Here is a 22,649-nt window from a genome sequence, read left to right on the forward strand (position 1 = left end):
AGGACAGATAGACAGACAACTGTAACATAGCTACAGGACAGATAGACAGACAACTGTAACATAGCTACAGGACAGATAGACAGACAACTGTAACATAGCTACATGACAGATAGACAGACAGCTGTAACATAGAAACAGGACAGATAGACAGACAACTGTAACATAGCTACAGGTCAGATAGACAGACAACTGTAACATATCTACATGACAGATAGACAGACAACTGTAACATAGCTACAGGACAGATAGACAGACAACTGTAACATATCTACATGACAGATAGACAGACAACTGTAACATAGCTACAGGACAGATAGACAGACAACTGTAACATAGCAAGAGGACAGACAGACATACATCATAGGACAGACAATGGTACCATAGTAACAAGGTTCATAGGACAGACATCTGTAAAATATATCAGGAGAGACAGACATCATAGGACAGAAATATGTAACAAGGAAACATAAGTCATGAGACAGACAGACAGACACTTACCTTCATTTTTTGTCTGATGTACTTGTAGATTGCACCAATGATAAGTCTAGGGGCTGGAAGGTAAGATAATTCCTTACAGATGCTTGTTAAACACAAATAATATACAATTTTCATACATATTGTATAAGCATTATAAAATACATGTATAGTGATTTATTACTGATCATTTGAAAAACAAATTAAAATCCTATCAAAATGGACCTATTTAGAAAACTAGACCTATTTATAGCAACAATGACCTTGGCATTGACCTTGAGACCCTGAAATACAAAGTCATCTAAAGTATTCTCATACTTGACCTTTAAATGAACTTTGATGAAAATCTCCTGAGACATAAGTCGTTAGTGTCACCGTAATGTATTACAATACAACAGAAGAGATAGACATGACTAATGCTATATATCACCTATAAAATGGATGATGGAATAAAACAAACATTAATTTCTAGGGCTGACATACAGGAGACATACAGGTTAGTTCCTTGTGGCTTTTAAACCTGGGCTAGCCTTGCATTGTCAAACACTCAAGAATTCAAGTTGTGTTAAAATTTTGCATTATATTTCCCACTGATGAGACACATAGATATATACTAACATAAACTACTTGCATATTAACTAAGGCCCTGTCTGTCCCCGGGACTGTACACTATAGTATACTTATTAAGGCCCTGTCTGTCCCCGGGACTGTATATTATAGTATACTTACTATAAGGCCCTGTCTGTCCCCAGAACGCTACACTATAGTATACTTACTAAGGCCCTGTCTGTCCCCGGGACTGTCCACTATTGTATACTTACTAAGGCCCTGTCTGTCCCCAGGACTCTAAATTATAGTATACTTACTAAGGCCCTGTCTGTCCCCAGGACTCTAAATTATAGTATACTTACTAAGGCCCTGTCTGTCCTCAGGACTCTAAATTATAGTATACTTACTAAGGCCCTGTCTGTCCCCGGGACTGTACACTATAGTATACTTACTAAGGTCCTGTCTGTCCCCGGGACTGTACACTATAGTATACTTACCAAGGCCCTGTCTGTCCCGGGACTGTACACTATAGTATACTTACTAAGACCCTGTTTGTCCCCAGGACTGTATACTATAGTATACTTACTAAGGCCCTGTCTATCCCCGGGACTGTACACTATAGTATACTTACTAAGGTCCTGTCTGTCCCCGGGACTGTACACTATTGTATATTTACTAAGGCCCTGTCTGTCCCGGGACTGTACACTATAGTATACTTACCCAGGCCCTGTCTGTCCCGGGACTGTACACTATAGTATACTTACTAAGACCCTGTTTGTCCCCAGGACTGTATACTATAGTATACTTACTAAGACCCTGTCTGTCCCCAGGACTGTATACTAAAGTATGCTTACTAAGGCCCTGTCTGTCCCCGGGACTGTACACTATAGTATAGTTACTAAGACCCTGTCTGTCCCCGGGACTGTATACTATAGTATACCTACTAAGACCCTGTCTGTCCCCAATACTGTATACTATAGTATACTTACTAAGGCCCTGTCTGTCCCTGGGACTGTACACTATAGTATACCTACTAAGACCCTGTCTGTCCCCGGGACTGTACACTATAGTATCCTTACTAAGGCCCTGTCTGTCCCTGGGACTGTACACTATTGTATACTTACTAAGGCCCTGTCTGTCCCCAGAACTCTACATTATAGTATACTTACTAAGACCCTGTCTGTCCCCAGGACTGTATACTAAAGTATGCTTACTAAGGCCCTGTCTGTCCCCGGGACTGTATACTATAGTATACTTACTAAGACCCTGTTTGTCCCCAGGACTGTATACTATAGTATACTTACTAAGGCCCTGTTTGTCCCCAGGACTGTATACTATAGTATACTTACTAAGGCCCTGTCTGTCCCTGGGACTGTACACTATAGTATACCTACTAAGACCCTGTCTGTCCCCTGGATAGTATGGTATACTTACTAAGACCCTGTCTGTCCCTGGGACTGTACACTATAGTATACCTACTAAGACCCTGTCTGTCCCCAATACTGTATACTATAGTATACTTACTAAGACCCTGTCTGTCCCCAGGACCGTACACTATAGTATACTTACTAAGGCCCTGTCTGTCCCTGGGACTGTACACTATTGTATACTTACTAAGGCCCTGTCTGTCCCCAGAACTCTACATTATAGTATACTTACTAAGACCCTGTCTGTCCCCAGGACCGTACACTACAGTATACTTACTACGGCCCTGTCTGTCCCCGGGACCGCACACTATAGTATACTTACTAAGGTCCTGTCTGTCCCCGGGATCATACACTATAGTATACTTACTAAGGCCCTGTCTGTCCCCGGGATCATACACTATAGTATACTTCCTAAGGCCCTGTCTGTCCCCGGGACCGTACACTATAGTATACTTACTAAGGTCCTGTCTGTCCCCGGGATCATACACTATAGTATACTTCCTAAGGCCCTGTCTGTCCCCGGGACCGTACACTATAGTATACTTACTAAGGCCCTGTCTGTCCCCGGTACTGTCCACTATTGTATACTTACTAAGGCCCTGTCTGTCCCCAGAACTCTGCATTATAGTATACTTACTAAGACCCTGTCTGTCCCCAGGATAGTATGGTATACTTACTAAGACCCTGTCTGTCCCTGGGACTGTCTATAGTATACTTACTAAGGCCCTGTCTGTCCCTGGGACTGTACACTATAGTATACTTACTAAGGCCCTGTCTGTCCCCGGGACCGTAGACTATAGTATACTTACTAAGACCCTGTCTGTCCCCCGGACTGTACACTATAGTGTACTTACTAAGGCCCTGTCTGTCCCCAGGACTGTATACTATAGTATACTTACTAAGTCCCTGTCTGTACCCGGGACTGTATACTATAGTATACTTACTAAGTCCCTGTCTGTACCCGGGACTGTATACTATAGTATGCTTACTAAGGCCCTGTTTGTCCCCGGGACTGTATACTATAGTATACTTACTAAGACCCTGTCTGTCCCCGGGACTGTATATCATAGTATACTTACTAAGGCCCTGTCTGTCCCCGGGACTGTATACTATTGTATACTTACTAAGGCCCTGTCTGTCCCTGGGACCGCACACTATAGTATACTTACTAAGGTCCTGTCTGTCCCCTGGACCGTACACTATAGTATACCTCCTAAGACCCTGTCTGTCCCCGGGAGAGTATGGTATACTTACTAAGACCCTGTCTGTCCCCGGGTCCGTACACTATAGTATACTTACTAAGGCCCTGTCTGTTCCTGGGACTGTCCACTATTGTATACTTACTAAGACCCGGTCTGTCCCCGGGACTGTACACTATAGTATACTTATTAAGGCCCTGTCTGTCCCTGGGTCCGTATACTATAGTATACTTACTAAGGACCTGTCTGTCCCTGGGACTGTACACTATAGTATACTTACTAAGACCCTGTCTGTCTCTGGGACTGTACACTATAGTATACTTACTAAGACCCTGTTTGTCCCCAGGACTGTATACTATAGTATACTTACTAAGGCCGTGTCTGTCCCCAGGACTGTATACTATAGTATACTTACTAAGGCCGTGTCTGTCCCCAGGACTGTATACTATAGTATACTTACTAAGGCCGTGTCTGTCCCCAGGACTGTATACTATAGTATACTTACTAAGCCCCTGTCTGTCCCCGGGACTGTATACTATAGTATATTTACTAAGGCCCTGTCTGTCCCCGGGACTGTCCACTATTGTATACTTACTAAGGCCCTGTCTGTCCCCAGTACTGTATACTATAGTATACTTACTAAGACCCTGTCTGTCCCTGGGACTGTATACTATAGTATACTTACTAAGACCCTGTCTGTACCCGGGACTGTATACTATAGTATACTTACTAAGTCCCTGTCTGTACCCGGGACTGTATACTATAGTATACTTACTAAGACCCTGTCTGTCTCTGGGACTGTACACTATAGTATACTTACTAAGACCCTGTCTGTCTCTGGGACTGTACACTATAGTATACTTACTAAGACCCTGTTTGTCCCCAGGACTGTATACTATAGTATACTTACTAAGACCCTGTCTGTCCCCGGGATAGTATGGTATACTTACTAAGACCCTGTCTGTCCCCGGGACTGTATACTATAGTATATTTACTAAGGCCCTGTCTGTCCCCGGGACTGTCCACTATTGTATACTTACTAAGGCCCTGTCTGTCCCCGGGACCGCACACTATAGTATACTTACTAAGGCCCTGTCTTTCCCTGAGAGTGTCCACTATTGTATACTTACTAAGACCCGGTCTGTCCCCGGGACTGTACACTATAGTATACTTACTAAGACCCTGTCTGTACCCGGGACTGTATACTATAGTATACTTACTAAGTCCCTGTCTGGCCCCGGGACTGTACACTATAGTATACTTACTAAGACCCTGTTTGTCCCCAGGACTGTATACTATAGTATACTTACTAAGCCCCTGTCTGTCCCCGGGACTGTATATCATAGTATACTTACTAAGGCCCTGTCTGTCCCCAGTACTGTATACTATAGTATACTTACTAAGACCCTGTCTGTCCCTGGGACTGTACACTATAGTATACTTACTAAGGCCCTGTCTGTCCCTGGGACTGTCCACTATTGTATACTTACTAAGACCCGGTCTGTCCCCGGGACTGTATACTATAGTATACCTACTAAGACCCTGTCTGTCCCCTGGATAGTATGGTATACTTACTAAGACCCTGTCTGTCCCTGGGACTGGACACTATAGTATACTTACTAAGGCCCTGTCTATCCCCGGGACTGTATATTATAGTATACTTACTAAGGCCCTGTCTGTTCCTGGGACTGTCCACTATTGTATACTTACTAAGACCAGGTCTGTCCCCAGAACTCTACATTATAGTATACTTACTAAGACCCGGTCTGTCCCCAGGACCGTACACTATAGTATACTTACTAAGGCCCTGTCTGTCCCCGGGACTGTCCACTATTGTATACTTACTAAGACCAGGTCTGTCCCCAGAACTCTACATTATAGTATACTTACTAAGACCCGGTCTGTCCCCAGGACCGTACACTATAGTATACTTACTAAGACCCTATCTGTCCCCGGGACTGTACACTATAGTATACTTATTAAGGCCCTGTCTGTCCCTGGGTCCGTATACTATAGTATACTTACTAAGACCCTATCCGTCCCCGGGACTGTACACTATAGCATATTTATAAGACCCTGTCTGTCCCCGGGATAGTATGGTATACTTACTAAGACCCTGTCTGTCCCCAGGACCGTACACTATAGTATACTTACTAAGACCCTGTCTGTCCCTGGGACTGGACACTATAGTATACTTACTAAGGCCCTGTCTGTCCCAAAGACTGTACACTATTGTATACTTACGAAGGTCCTGTCTGTCCCCGGGACTGTACACTATAGTATATTTATAAGACCCTGTCTGTCCCCGGGACTGTACACTTTAGTATACTAACTAAGACCCTGTTTGTCCCCAGGACTGTATACTATAGTATACTTACTAAGACCCTGTCTGTCCCAGGGACTGTATACTATAGTATACCTACTAAGACCCTGTCTGTCCCCGGGATAGTATGGTATACTTACTAAGGGCCCTGTCTGTCCCCAATACTATATACTATAGTATACTTACTAAGACCCTGTCTGTCCCCAGGACCGTACACCATAGTATACTTACTAAGGCCCTGTCTGTCCCCGGGACCGCACACTATAGTATACTTACTAAGGCCCTGTCTGCCCCCGGGACTGTCCCCGGGACTGTATACTATAGTATACTTACTAAGACCCTGTCTGTCTCCGGGACTGTACACTATAGTATACTTACTAAGCCCCTGTCTGTCCCCGGGTCCGTACACTATAGTATACCTACTAAGGCCCTGTCTGTCCCCAGGACTGTACACTATAGTATACTTACTAAGGCCCTGTCTGTCCCAGGGACCGTACACTATAGTATACTTACTAAGGCCCTGTCTGTCTCCGGGACTGTACACTATAGTATACTTACTAAGGCCCTGTCTATCCCCGGGACTGTACACTATAGTATACTTACTAAGCCCCTGTCTGTCCCCGGGTCCGTACACTATAGCCGGCCTCACTATGATGTAATTCAGATCTTTGAGTACACTATTGTATATTTACTAAGGCCCTGTCAGTCCCCGGGACTGTACACTATAGTATACCTACTAAGGCCCTGTCTGTCCCTGGGACTGTATACTATAGCATACTTACTAAGACCCTGTCTGTCCCCGGGTCCGTACACTATCGCCGGCCTCACTATGATGTAATTCAGATCTTTGAGTACACTATTGTATATTTACTAAGGCCCTGTCAGTCCCCGGGACTGTACACTATAGTATACCTACTAAGGCCCTGTCTGTCCCCGGGACTGTACTCTATAGTATACTTACTAAGGCCCTGTCTGTCTCCGGGACTGTACACTATAGTATACTTACTAAGCCCCTGTCTGTCCCCGGGACTGTACACTATAGTATACGTACTAAGGCCCTGTCTGTCCCTGGGACTGTACACTATAGTATACTTACTAAGACCCTGTCTGCCCCCGGGTCCGTACACTATAGCCGGCCTCACTATGATGTAATTCAGATCTTTGAGTACACTATTGTATATTTACTAAGGCCCTGTCTGTCCCCGGGACTGTCCACTATTGTATACTTACTATGACCCGGTCTGTCCCCGGGACTGTACACTATAGTATACTTACTAAGACCCTGTCTGTCCCCGGGTCCGTACACTATAGCCGGCCTCACTATGATGTAATTCAGATCTTTGAAGTTTTCCAGCTGGTGTTCCACCTCTAGTTTGTGTTTGGCAAGATGTGTCCACGGTTCACATTTCCCATCCTCACGACACGGTTTCTGTAAATGGTGAAATAATTTTATCATTTGACTTACTAAGGTTGCTGTGCTTCTCATCTAATACAAAAGTATAACTTTACTTTGTCTATCTGTTTTTATTAGGTAAATAAGATAATGAGTCAGTCATAACATTTTTGCAGGGGAGACAACTATGGTTATGGTAAAATTCATCATCTGAAGACCAAGCAGTACCAAGACAATGTTTCTGTCTGAAATACACTGAAGGTAAAAGCTCATCACCATGGTTACTCTAGCATGTATAAGTAACTCCATGACATTGTAAATGTAAGAGAGGAAGTACTAGGTTCGAGGGATGTGATTGGGGAAAAAAGTAGGAAATCAAAATAAAAAGGGACAAATACACCTGACCCCTTAGAACCTTTCAGAAAATATCAAGACCTTTTAAAATCGAGGGTAAAATAGGAAAATTTGAGAAAATCAACTGAAAAGAAAAAGAATCCATTTCCCTGAATTACCTGGTACACAAAACACATTTAGCTCTAAATGAGGAAGAGGTCTGATCATGCAACATTAATTTTAATTCATTTGAGATGTAACAAGGCATTTGATTGGTCAATAGAAATTAATTGCGATAACATAACCAAAATTTACCACTGCAGATCTAAAAATACAGTAGGGTTATCCCCTTAAATACAATGTGGGTGAATACAGAATGCTTAAGTAAATACATCATGCAGCCGGAGCTGGTATATTATTCACATTCCTGCTCCGGAGCCCCATGAGTGATCAAGATGCTAAATTATAGCTGGTGACGCAAATTAAAAAGCAACCAAATTACTTAACAGTTAACAGCAAAAGGTCCAAGGGGCCTGATATCACCCTCCAGATTATAGTTAAACATTTCAAATTTTTTTTTCAAAGCATTTAGTGATTTTATTGGAGTAGAATGTCAAGCAGTCTATACAGTAAGTATAAAATATATATTTGATAAATAAAATACATATGGTGTTCATAATTATATATGAGATAGTGGTTTAAATAAGTTACTATTTGAGTGTTAATTTTGCATCAGAGAGAGAATTGATTACAACATTATACATTGCCTTTAATACAGTGACATAAGAAACAGAGTTGCTTAGTCTTGTCCTTGAAGCTAATTATAAAGTTCCAGATAACACTGACACAATGTCGGCTACATTATGTAGTAATGTCGATGTATTTACACCATACAGTCACTTCTACATGGTAAAGTTCCAGATAACACTGACACAGTGTCCGCTACATTATGTAGTAATGTTGATGTATTTACACCATACAGTCACTTCTACGTCGTAAAGTTTGTAGTTATTATTGATTTTTTTTTTTTTTCAGGGTGTTTGTTTCATATTTTAGACAAAAAATGTATTTCTTTCAGGTTTTTTAAAACATTTTCTGTGTTCATTTACGATCATCAACCTTTAACCATTTAATATTTGTAGTTTTCCAGTTTAAGAAGGTACTGATTCAACCCTCGCCTCTGAAAAGTTCCCAGGGACGGCGTATCAACAACAAACCTGGAATGGTGACCCCAGGGTGTCAATAAGTATAAATCTAAGTGGATAATTTGTTTATTTCTAAAAATGCATTGTTTTCTTCCGACCTTTATACCACAGTAATACACTAAAATATATGTATTAAAAGCTTGTTGCTATTGTATTATCTACTTAGTCTTCCATCCCTCCCTCTCTTCCTCAATCGCCCTGCGTACCAAGCAAGGGATACGTATACCAGACCAGTTGAAGTTACGTAAGACAGTGCTGACAGAACGCTGACTTTTAATACACAACAGTGTAACATGCAACAACACCTAAAAAAATATAACAACACCTAACGACATATAACGACATATAACGACACCTAACAACACCTAACGACATATAACAACACCTAAAAACATATAACAACACCTAACGACATATAACGACACCTAACAACACCTAATAGCCAATACAAATGTTTTGATTAAATGTTAACTCATTCATCCCTGAAATTTCATAATGAACTATTCCAACATTTGAATTGGAAGAGTTCAAATGTGTCTTCAGGGGTGAAAAAGTTAATACGTAAAATAAAATAATTAGAAAGGGAAGCTGTTTACTTTTATATCATAAACAGCAGACTAAAAATATAAACTTAAAATACCAAAACCAGGCAATATAATGATGAGGCCAAAAAAACTATTAGTTTCTCAGACGTTGGTGTATCTAAATACAATATATATATAACTTTATTAACTATGATACACTATCAGGGGAAAAAACCAAAGAATTAAGTCCACCATTAATTGGGTCAATCATACCGACATGTGGAACATCATATCGACATGTGGAACATCATACAGACATGTGGAACATCATACCGACATGTGGAACATCATACCGACATGTGGAACATCATACAGACACGTGGAACATCATACAGACATGTGGAACATCATACCGACATGTGGAACATCATACAGACATGTGGAACATCATACAGACATGTGGAACATCATACAGACATGTGGAACATCATACAGACATGTGGAACATCATACAGACATGTGGAACATCATACAGACATGTGGAACATCATACAGACATGTGGAACATCATACAGACATGTGGAACATCATACAGACATGTGGAACATCATACAGACATGTGGAACATCATACAGACATGTGGAACATCATACAGACATGTGGAACATCATACAGACATGTGGAACATCATACAGACATGTGGAACATCATACAGACATGTGGAACATCATACAGACATGTGGAACATCATACAGACATGTGGAACATCATACAGACATGTGGAACATCATACAGACATGTGGAACATCATACAGACATGTGGAACATCATACAGACATGTGGAACATCATACAGACATGTGGAACATCATACAGACATGTGGAACATCATACAGACATGTGGAACATCATACAGACATGTGGAACATCATACAGACATGTGGAACATCATACAGACATGTGGAACATCATACAGACATGTGGAACATCATACAGACATGTGGAACATCATACAGACATGTGGAACATCATACAGACATGTGGAACATCATACAGACATGTGGAACATCATACAGACATGTGGAACATCATACAGACATGTGGAACATCATACAGACATGTGGAACATCATACAGACATGTGGAACATCATACAGACATGTGGAACATCATACAGACATGTGGAACATCATACAGACATGTGGAACATCATACAGACATGTGGAACATCATACAGACATGTGGAACATCATACAGACATGTGGAACATCATACAGACATGTGGAACATCATACAGACATGTGGAACATCATACAGACATGTGGAACATCATACAGACATGTGGAACATCATACAGACATGTGGAACATCATACAGACATGTGGAACATCATACAGACATGTGGAACATCATACAGACATGTGGAACATCATACAGACATGTGGAACATCATACCGACATGTGGAACATCATACAGACATGTGGAACATCATACAGACATGTGGAACATCATACAGACATGTGGAACATCATACAGACATGTGGAACATCATACAGACATGTGGAACATCATACAGACATGTGGAACATCATACAGACATGTGGAACATCATACAGACATGTGGAACATCATACAGACATGTGGAACATCATACAGACATGTGGAACATCATACAGACATGTGGAACATCATACAGACATGTGGAACATCATACAGACATGTGGAACATCATACAGACATGTGGAACATCATACAGACATGTGGAACATCATACAGACACGTGGAACATCATACAGACACGTGGAACATCATACAGACACTTGGAACATCATACCATCATGTGGAACATCATACCGACATGTGGAACATCATACGGACACGTGGAACATCATACAGACATGTGGAACATCATACGGACACGTGGAACATCATACAGACATGTGGAACATCATCCAGAAGACATGTGGAACATCATACAGAAGACATGTGCAACATCATACAGACATGTGGAACATCATACCGACACGTGGAACATCATATCGACATGTGGAACATCATACCGACATGTGGAACATAATACAGACACGTGGAACATCATACAGACGACCTGTGGAACATAATACAGACACGTGGAACATCATACAGACGACATGTGTAACATCATACATACACGTGGAACATCTTACAGACACATGCATCATACAGACAGGTGGAACATCATACAGAAGACATGTGGAACATCATACAGACATGTGGAACATCATCCAGAAGACATGTGGAACATCATACAGAAGACATGTCATACAGACACGTGGAACATCATACCGACATGTGGAACATCATACGGACACGTGGAACATCATACAGACAAGTGGAACATCATACCGACATGTGGAACATCATACAGGCATGTGGAACATCATACAGACACGTGGAACATGTTACAGACACATGCATCATACAGACATGTGGAACATCACATACAGACACGTGGAACATCATACCGACATGTGGAACATCAAACAGACATGTGGAACATCATACAGACACGTGGATCATCATACAGACACGTGGAACATCATACAGACACGTAGTGGAACATCATAGGGACACGAGGAACATCTTACAGACACATGCATCATACAGACACGTGGAACATCATACAGACACGTGGAACATCATACAGACGACATGTGGAACATCATACAGACACGTGGAACATCTTACAGACACATGCATCATACAGACATGTGGAACATCATACAGAAGACATGTGGAACATCATACAGAAATGTAGAACATCATACCGACATGTGGACCATCATAACCACATGTAGAACATCATACCGACATTTGGAACATCATACAGACATGTGGCACATCATACCGACATGTGGAACATCATACAGACATCTAGAACATCATACCGACATGTGGAACACCATACAGACATGTGGAACATCATATCGACATGTGGAACATCATACAGAAATGTAGAACATCATACCGACATGTGGAACATCATACCGACATGTAGAACATCATACCGACATGTGGAACATCATACCCACATGTAGAACATCATACCGACATGTGGAACATCATACAGACGACATGTGGAACATCATACAGACACATGTGGAACATCATACAGACATGTGGAACATCATACAGACACGTGGAACATCATATCGACATGTGGAACATCATACAGACATGTAGAACATCATACCGACATGTGGAGCATCATACAGACACTTGGAACATCATACAGACATGTGGAACATCATACAGACACGTGGAACATCATATCGACATGTGGAAAATCATACAGACATGTAGAACATCATACCGACATGTGGAACATCATACAGACACGTGGAACATCATACCGACATGTGGAACATCATACAGACATTGTGGCCTTGTGGATACAGATATAGTTGCTCAATTGAAGAGTTCTATAAGACAGTTATGGGTGGGGATTAAGCTGAGCCTGTGGAATCTTTTCCACACTAGTTTGACGACTATGGAGTTTCTGCTGTTATAACATCTGATAATGTAATGATGATGGCAAGTATCCTTTGAGTCAACAGACCTACACATAAAGTTATTCTAATGGTTAAGAGAGAATTATAGCATTTAATTACTTGTATTGCATAAACAAAAATAAACCACCTCTGGTATACTAAAGACCACAGCCACCGTTTATACATAATCGAGTCCCCTTGGCCCAAGGATGCTCCAGACTAAATAAGGATAAAATCCTTTAATCCCTATGGTAGAAGAAGGATTTTAAAGGTTTTACCTCTATTTCCATTGTTTGGCCCCGCCCCTCTGCCCCCGGGAGGGGGACCACACCCACCGTTTATAGAAAATTGTGTCCCCTTGACCCAGGGATGATCCAAACTAATTTAGAATAAAATTCCTTAATCCCAATGTTAGAAGAAGGATTTTAAAGGTTTTACCTCTATTTCCATTGTTTGGCACCGCCCCTCTGCCCCCAGGGGGGCCACACCCACCGTTTATACAAAATTGAGTCTCCTTGGCCTGAGGATGCTCAGGACCAAATTTAGTCAAAATCTTTTTAGCTGTTCAGGACTAGTAGCGTTTTAAAGAAAAAGTTGACGGACGCTGGGGTATGGCATAAGCTCACTGTGGTCCTTCGGACCAGGTGAACTAAAAACTGTCCACTACATTGATTTTTGCAAAACATTGCCTGAGAAACTAATAATGATTTTTTTGCCTCATCCAATATAAAATAGATACGAGTAATACAATACATTATAGATACGAGTAATACAATACATTATAGATACGAGTAATACATCATAGATACGAGTAATACAATACATTATAGATACCAGTAATACAATACATTATAGATACCAGTAATACAATACATTATATATAAGTGTTGGTACTTACACCTGTCACTTCCTCCTCTACCTATAAGATATAGATGTATTATACTTACATACAGGTACGTAACATACAGGTACGTAACATCAACAACTATTACAACTCACTTATACTTACATACAGGTACGCAACATCAACAACTATTACAACTCACTTATAACTGTTAACTACATCACTTATACTTACATACAGGACCGATATTACCACCAATATTACAACTCACTTATAACTGTTAACTACATCACTTATACTTACATACAGGTACGTAACATCAACAACTATTACAACTCACTTATACCTGTAATATATTCCCAGTATATATCATACCTGTAACATTTATACCTATAATATACATCACTTATACTTGTAACATACAGGTATATTACATTGTTAAATGTACATACCTTGTCTGAGGAATACATCTGACCACTAGAGAATTCTATATATAGCTTGACCTTGTGGTCCATAGCTTCTGCGGCACAGTTCGTGCTCAGACGATTGATCCCTTCCTGGTATACCTGTAGGGGAGACAACTCTCGAATCATCAATCAATGCCACTGATATATACACAGATGACTATATTAAACAAAACATAGATTCTACACACCTCATAGACAAAAATAGAAAATATGATTTTAAAAACAAGTTGAAAGATGAACTGTATATGGACCAAGTGCAGGTATATATTATAAAACCTGACCATGAGACTGAACTATATATATATAATTTAGATGGAATAAATCTGTATTGCCACTGATCTGTCCATCCTTGCATTCTCAATCTGTCCGTCCATACTTATTGTGTCTGTCTGTCAATATGTACTGTGGCTGTCTGTCCATATTCACTGCTTCCGTTTGTCCATATTCAATATGTCTGTCTGTCCTTACTTACTGTGTCTGTCTGTTCATACTCTCTGTATCTGTCTGTCCATGGTTTTTATGTATATCTGTCCAAACTTTCTATGTCTGTCTGTCCATATTTACCATATCTGTCTGTCCATACTTTCTATGTTTATCTGTCCATAATTACCATAATTATCTATCTGTCCATACTTATTGTATCTGTCTGTCCATACTTACTCTGTCTGTCTGTCCATACTTACTGGGTCCGTCTGTACATACTTACTGGGTCTGTCTGTCCATACTTACTGGGTCTGTCTGTCCATACTTACTCTGTCTGTCTGTACATACTTACTGGGTCTGTCTGTCCGTATTTGGTCTCTGCGGCCAAATTGATGACATAATCAAACTCTCCCTCAGGGTCTGTGAAAGCATTCTTCACTGAAGCTGAAAAAGGCCAAAGGTTAAAGGTTACTAGAGGTTAACCAGGAAACAGAAGGTGGTGTTAGGCAGACTGTACAGGACATTAGAGCTTGCCTATCCTTTATTAGTACTTTAAATTTTTCATTACATCATTATTTTATAAGTTTATAGTTCTGTTGATCATGAAGAGTAAAAATTATTTTGAGATTGTGTTGCTAAGTGACTGATCAAGGTTGGCTAAGTTGTGACAACTCTAACTAACCACTAACACTCTCACAAGTCAAATCAATCTGGTTCATGAAAAAGCAATCCTTATAAACTTACATCGTTTGAGGAATATGAGCCATGTTTTGACTTGTTACCATGGATACCAGTGGCAGTGTGCCCTATTGCCATGGTTACCTACATGTTTTGACTTGTTACCATGGACACCACTGGCAGTGTGCCCTATTGCCATGGTTACCTACGTATACATGTTTTGGCTTGTTTCCATGGATAACAGTGTATCGTGTCGCCATGGTTACCTACCTGGGTTGATGAGACTGGAATGTTTGAACTCCACCAGAGGGTTAGCAAATACTTCCTGTGTAAAAACAAGAAGGTTAAGGTCAAACTTCATTGTCAAGTACAGGTCAAGACCAAACCTTACAATTAGGTCAAGGTTTTTAGTTTGAATACAAATTTCAAGGCTACATGTGTAAGGCCCACTAAAGTTCTAAAAGTTCAGAGGTCATCAGGCATACCGATATTACCACCAAGATTGTTTAATATTAGTGTTCAAAAGTTCGACAAATTTTCTACCAACATTTGTTATATTAAATATGAAGGTCAAAGTTCATAGGTTACACATTACCACTTGGTCAGTGGCCATAGGTTTGGTAGTACTTTTTCACTATCATCATACTAGTTCAAAAGTCAAAGTTTGTTGGTTTAAATTAGATGACATGGTCATATTACAAAAGTACCGAGGTCAGGGATTATCCTATTATCAATATGGTGTATAGTTACCTTGTGTTGGCAGTTTAGCCAGGCCATCTGAGGGGGCACCTTGTCAGCCACCCGTACCTACACCGTAAATATGTACATAAAACTTAACTGACATCACGTACCAATCACAATTGAAAACAAATTAAAAAGGTAATAAAACCTTGCATGTTCCTAAGTTATCAAATTTATGTGTTTTATATATGTGTCTTCCTGCAGGAGAAAAGTTTAGAACAAACTTATGTATAGACAGACGGACAAATTTAAGTTTTTGTTTTCGAACAAAGGATCAACTTTTAATTGAGAATAGGAATAAGGAGATAATTAGGATGGATCAATCTATTGAATTTTATTGTGTTTTTTAAGACTACTCTGCATAATTTGTAATTCCTGAATGTAGACTTGGAGAGACGGACGTCATTCATTAAAATATGGTGGCCCATGACTGTGATATTTCAGTCTACAGGGTCACACTGGCCATAGCAGTTTACGAACTGTGACAATCTCAATCATATGTATATGATACGGTAACACATATTTTTTTGTAAATCAATTTGTTAGTAAAATATGTACATGAAAATAAAAGGGATGACGTAGTGTATATTGTGATTATTTAAAGCAATTTATCATATTATGTCACTCACCCTCCCAGCTCCTCCCCGCCCCCTCTCTCCTCTACCCATCCCTTGAACCTAACCAGTTTTCTGCCTCTCCCTTTATTTCAACCTCATTCTCCCCTCTATCATCTTAAACCTCAACCTTGTGTGAACTCCACCCCTCCATGAACCCCCTCTTCCATGAACCTCGCCCCTCCGTGGACTCCATCCCCCCTTCGTGAACCCAGCAACACCCCTCGTGAACCCTACCCCTCCATGAACCCTACCCCTTATGAACCCCCTCTGCTCTGTGCATCCCTCTACTATGTGAACTCCACCCCTCCGTGAACTCCATCCCTCAGTGAACCCCGCCCCTCAGTGAACACTGCCCCTCTGTGAACCCCGCCCCTCCATGAACCCCACCCCTCCATCATTTTCCCAGTCAATTTGTAATTTTCTGTCCCACATTATAGATGCTGATGTTAAGTACAGTACTACTGATACAGTGTGGAGACAATGTTCCGTTTTTATGAGAAATTATGCTGTACAATATGTAATATTTGTGGTCAGGAAATCCTCACTCAGACCAGACAGGAAGCTAGCTACCATGGTCTGTGTATGTATTTTGACTGACATCTAACAACAAATTTGTTGTCTTCCTAACGTCACCTGAAAACAGGCTGCTTCGTCTAACAAATAATTTACTTATTTTCCGAATATGAAGAAAATGCTAGGAATAGTTTCCAAATTTTTATAAAAAAAAAGTATATAATATTCTCCTGATTGATTGCACAAACATGCTGCTGTAAAATTAAGGTTAACATAATTTTCCATAGTGCTATAATAAAAAGGGACTAATTAAGCTGCTTAGGAACATTTTCCAAATTTTTATAAAAATAATACATTTTCCCAATTCATAGACACATAGTTCCGTAATATTAAGGTTAGAAATAGTTTTCCATAGTACTATAGGTCCTTGCTGCTTAGAAGTATGTTAAGTTTCAGCCTCATCTTAGAGTCATAACTACCATCTTACTCTCCTAGAAAAGTTTAATTTATCAAAAACATTATCATATATATATATCTACACGATCAAATTTCATATTTGATTTTTACATTTTGGTTATTGTGGGACTCCCGATCATGAGTTTACAAAGATCAGACTTTCATGTTCAGCATTTAATACACCCCCCTGCCTATAACATATATGTTTACTACCGATCATGAGTTTACAAAGATCAGACTTTAATGTTCAGCATTTAATACAGCCATCTGACTATAACATATATGTTTACTCCCGATCATGAGTTAACAAAGATCAGACTTTCATGTGCAGCATTTAATACAGCCATCTGCCTATAACATTTATGTTTACTCCCGATCATGAGTTTACAAAGATCAGACTTTAATGTTCAGCATTTAATACAGCCATCTGACTATAACATATATGTTTACTCCCGATCAAGAGTTTACAAAGATCAGACTTTCATGTTCAGGATTTAATACAGCCATCTGCCTATAACATTTATGTTTACTCCCGATCATGAGTTTACAAAAATCAGACTTTCATGTTCAGCATTTAATCCAGCCATCTGCCTATAACATATATGTTTCCTCCCGATCATGAGTTAACAAAGATCAGACTTTCATGTTCAGCATTAAATACAGCCATCTGCCTATAACATTTATGTTTACTCCCGATCATGAGTTTACAAAGATCAGACTTTAATGTTCAGCATTTAATACAGCCATCTGCCTATAAAATATATGTTTACTCCCGATCATGAGTGTACAAAGATCAGACTTTCATGTTCAGGATTTAATACAGCCATCTGCCTATAACATATATGGTTACTCCCGATCATGAGTTTACAAAGATCTGACTTTCATCTTCAGCATTTAATACAGCCATCTGCCTATAACATATATGTTTCCTCCCGATCATGAGTTAACAAAGATCAGACTTTCATGTGCAGCATTTAATACAGCCATCTGCCTATAAAATATATGTTTACTCCCGATCAGGAGTTTACAAAGATCAGACTTTCATGTTCAGCATTTAATCCAGCCATCTGCCTATAACATATATGTTTCCTCCCGATCATGAGTTAACAAAGATCAGACTTTCATGTTCAGCATTAAATACAGCCATCTGCCTATAACATATATGGTTACTCCCGATCATGAGTTTACAAAGATCTGACTTTCATCTTCAGCATTTAATACAGCCATCTGCCTATAAAATATATGTTTACTCCCGATCATGAGTTAACAAAGATCAGACTTTCATGTTCAGCATTTACTACAGCCATCTGCCTATAACATATATGTTTCCTCCCGATCATGAGTTAACAAAGATCAGACTTTCATGTTCAGCATTTAATACAGCCATCTGCCTATAACATATAGGTTGACCTTGTAAATGCCTGCTGAATTCAACATTTTATATTGTTATAACTGCAGAAGTATCACAATTTAAAATCAAAGTGGATTAAACACGTTGGGCTCCTGAACTCGCGACAGTTACCTATCACCCGTTTACAGAGCCACGGATTAGCTAGCGGAACATCAGCTTAGAGTCGCAGTCCAAAAGGCGAAAATAACTACAGCATCCTCAACCACAAATGATGTGAGAAATGCTCATGGGTTATAAATTTACATAATAAATGACCGATTCATTCACCTTAACGTGGTCGAGAGTAAAAGTTGTCTACTTGATTCTAGTTCCCCTTCAAGCACAGTCAACAGTATTCAGTGGAATAATCATCATATGTACTCGGATAGAAATTTATACAAGGAAATGCTTAAATATATATGGGATTCCGAGTGCTTGTCAGATTTTGCTTTCCCTATTTAAGTAAGAAGTGTGTTCTGTGTTGCAGATGAAGATGCAAGCATCTGCTACATTTTATTTAGCAGTTATTTATAAATTGTGGCAATGTCAATGGGAATTTGCCTAACTGTTAGAGTTTATTTGAGCAACAATAACTTTCTCATTTAGCCTGAAGAAATTACCTTGGTCTCCTTTGATGTTCAAAGCTTGTTACAGGTAAAACAAACATACTTACCTTACTGACCAGGTCATGGCTGACAAGGTATGCGACCAAATGGCGACCAATGAACCCGGTACCTGTAACCAGTAAAAGTATACATCTGTCAGGCAAGGTCAAAGTTCATCCCTGTGGTCTCCAGTCTTAACAAAATCAAAGGCACTCGGTTGCATTGGGTATTTGATTGGTTTCAGGTATAAAAACCTGACCAATAGCTAGACTGACACTGATTGGTTTCAGGTATAACAACCTGACAAGTAGCTAGACTGACACTGATTGGTTTCAGGTATAACAACCTGACCAATAGCTAGGATGACACTGATTGGTTTCAGGTATAAGAACCTGACCAATAGCTTGGCTGACACTGATTGATTTCAGGTATAACAACCGGACCAATAGCTAGGCTGACACTGATTGGTTTCAGGTATAACAACCTGACCAATAGCTAGGCTGACACATGTTATTTGAAGATTAAAGAGGAGCTACAGCTAACTTTGTAGCCTGTTGATTTTACCATTACGCTGCTGAGTGATTCCATTGATCTTCATCGACGACACCAGACAAGTCTACTCACATGATCAAGGTGTTGTGTAAAGAGTCTTTGACATAATTCATGGGTGAACAGAAGATATGTGTGGTAAGACCTGAACCCTTGGTGTTGACATGATAACGACCTTGGTGGACTTGGGGTGAAACAATCACCTGGGTGTGAAGCCAGACAGTAGAGCAGGGTTATCACTTTGGGTCAGACAGTAGAGCAGGGTTATCACTTTGGGTCAGACAGTAAAGCAGTGTTATCACTTGGGGTAGGGTCAGGCAATACAGCAGGGTTATCACTTGGGGTAGGGTCAGGCAATACAGCAGGATTATCACTTTGGGGTAGGGTCAGACAGTAGAACATGGTTATCACTTTGGGGTAGGGTCAGACAGTAGAACAGGGTTATCACTTGGGGTAGAGTCAGACAGTAGAGCAGGGTTATCTCTGGGATGTAATGTCAGACAGTAGAGCACTGTTATCACTTGGGGTAGGGTCAGGCAATACAGTAGGGTTATCCCTGAAGTGTAGGGTCATATAAAAGGGCAGGGTTATCCCTGGAATATAGGGTCATATAAAAGGGCAGGGTAATCACTGAGGTGTAGGCCTAGGGTTATCTAAAAGAACAGGGTTATCACTGGAGTGTAGGGTCAGACAGGGTTATCACTTTTTCAGTCTGTTTTCAGGGCCTTTCTTTTAGCAGTAGAATTTGGTTAGTGTAGGGACAGGTCTGCAAATCTAAATTACTGAAGTTTGTGTGTTTCTGTTGTTGATGTCCGGATAACTGGGGCAATACTACTTTATGAGCAGGTCAGCCGAGATCAGTAGATCTTATGTCATGGCTAGTGAACAATTTTGATTAATATTCACTCTGGAAATAAAAGTCAGCCAAGTGCAGCTGTGTTCAAAATCTGCTTAAATAGGGCAGTCCAGTGTCAAGTTGTACACCAAGGAGTGAACAAATTCCTATTTAGAGTACCAGCCACTCACTGCCTGCAGACAGATTTCTAAATAAAATTAACCCACTTATATTTCATAGTACATTATGGAAAAATGTCAATCAATCCAGCGACATAAAATCTTCAGCCTCTATATACCCCTGGGGACTAAACTGTGAATGCACAGCAGTAAATTATTCAAAGTATTAGTACAAAGTGGCTCTGAAGATTTTAAAAATCAATATGGCAAAGAAACACTGAATATTTAATGTAAGAAATTAAATAATTTAATGTGGGTTGTAATGCCAAAAAAAGAATGGATAAAGCGGAAATTCAACAAAAAAGTGAAGATCTTTTTATGAAATCCAGGTTTTTATTTAAGGACGAACACCACACGTATCTCATAGTATAGCGGTATGCTCTGCTCATAAAATTAGGGTATGTTACACTGTTTTGTAATGGGACCAATCATTAAAAAGATGTTACGAATATTCATGTAAGTAAGAACTAGTTACCAGGGGCATTGGGTCAAGTAATATAACAGAGCTATCATCACCTCGTGTTACCTCATTAACCTCAAGCAGCAATATAGAGTTAGACCACACGTGCGCTAGTTATAACGACTAAAACTGTCGTCTGAATCTTCGATCATGACGTAAGAACGAACGGACATTTTATGTCACCTGCATACATTACCGATTGACATTTTTACCCTCCATGTTTTATAGCCAAACGAAACATCAACACACGTGTCAGTGCATTACGTTAAGTCCCAATCAGACATCTTGGTCCATCCGTCACTTACCTCCCAATATTAACACCCGCGCACGCCGGTGTCCACCGTCCGCCATTTTCACTGTTTGATCATGTGACCATAAAAATTGTCACGTGGTTACGGCAGGATCACAGGGACCTGATAATTTGTTACAGTATATATATTTGTACCTAAACTAAAATATATGATCACTGGGGTGTCATTTTTACTGAAAGTCGATATAAACCCCTAAAACATGTAAAATTACTCTGTATACCTTAGTTTAGGTCCAAATAAAGCTGTAACAAATGTACAGGTTCCTGTGTTCTCAATGAGCTCTGGGCAGAAGACATATATATATATATGTTGTGTATTCTTCCTGGTAATTATACGTGAGAGAATATTTGTCACGTGTAAATGGGTTTAATATAGCGGTAATATAGACATCAAAAGTTATCAAGAAACAATGAAAAGCTCTCAGCTAATTGCTTTCATGAACACGTATAGATATGTAGCGGAACTGGACTGGGTCGATCGTCGGCGACCAGATACATAATGTAGTTCAAAAGGTAGAGCATCCGTGTAGAGTTCGGAGGGTGCCGGGTTCGAACCCCGGTCTGGCCGTGCATTTTTCCTCTCCTGTTACAGATATATAGGTCTAGCTAATAAGTAATAACGACAG

General features: G+C 40.1%; 1 protein-coding gene across 2 annotated transcripts in view; it reads right to left on the reverse strand.

Moving 5' to 3' along the window:
* Nucleotides 1-22,075, reverse strand: part of LOC110451050 (dTDP-D-glucose 4,6-dehydratase-like) — a 29,540-nt gene extending 7,465 nt beyond the window's left edge. Inside the window, exons 1-9 of one of the 2 annotated variants that reach the window (XM_021498896.1) lie at nucleotides 22,019-22,075; nucleotides 19,759-19,820; nucleotides 16,119-16,175; nucleotides 15,639-15,693; nucleotides 15,043-15,134; nucleotides 14,253-14,366; nucleotides 13,855-13,875; nucleotides 7,248-7,401; nucleotides 499-551 (exon numbers count right to left, since the gene is read on the reverse strand). In XM_021498896.1, coding sequence (XP_021354571.1) covers nucleotides 499-551; nucleotides 7,248-7,401; nucleotides 13,855-13,875; nucleotides 14,253-14,366; nucleotides 15,043-15,134; nucleotides 15,639-15,693; nucleotides 16,119-16,175; nucleotides 19,759-19,820; nucleotides 22,019-22,064 — 654 coding nt within the window. In that variant the 5' untranslated portion in view covers nucleotides 22,065-22,075. The remainder of the gene's footprint in view (nucleotides 1-498; nucleotides 552-7,247; nucleotides 7,402-13,854; nucleotides 13,876-14,252; nucleotides 14,367-15,042; nucleotides 15,135-15,638; nucleotides 15,694-16,118; nucleotides 16,176-19,758; nucleotides 19,821-22,018) is intronic. The other variant, XM_021498897.1, reaches the window with a different exon arrangement.
* Between the last annotated feature and the right edge of the window lie 574 nt (nucleotides 22,076-22,649).

The sequence above is a fragment of the Mizuhopecten yessoensis genome, unplaced genomic scaffold (genome assembly GCF_002113885.1).
Source record: "Mizuhopecten yessoensis strain PY_sf001 unplaced genomic scaffold, ASM211388v2 scaffold5751, whole genome shotgun sequence".
In the NCBI taxonomy this organism is placed as follows: Eukaryota; Metazoa; Mollusca; class Bivalvia; order Pectinida; family Pectinidae; genus Mizuhopecten; species Mizuhopecten yessoensis.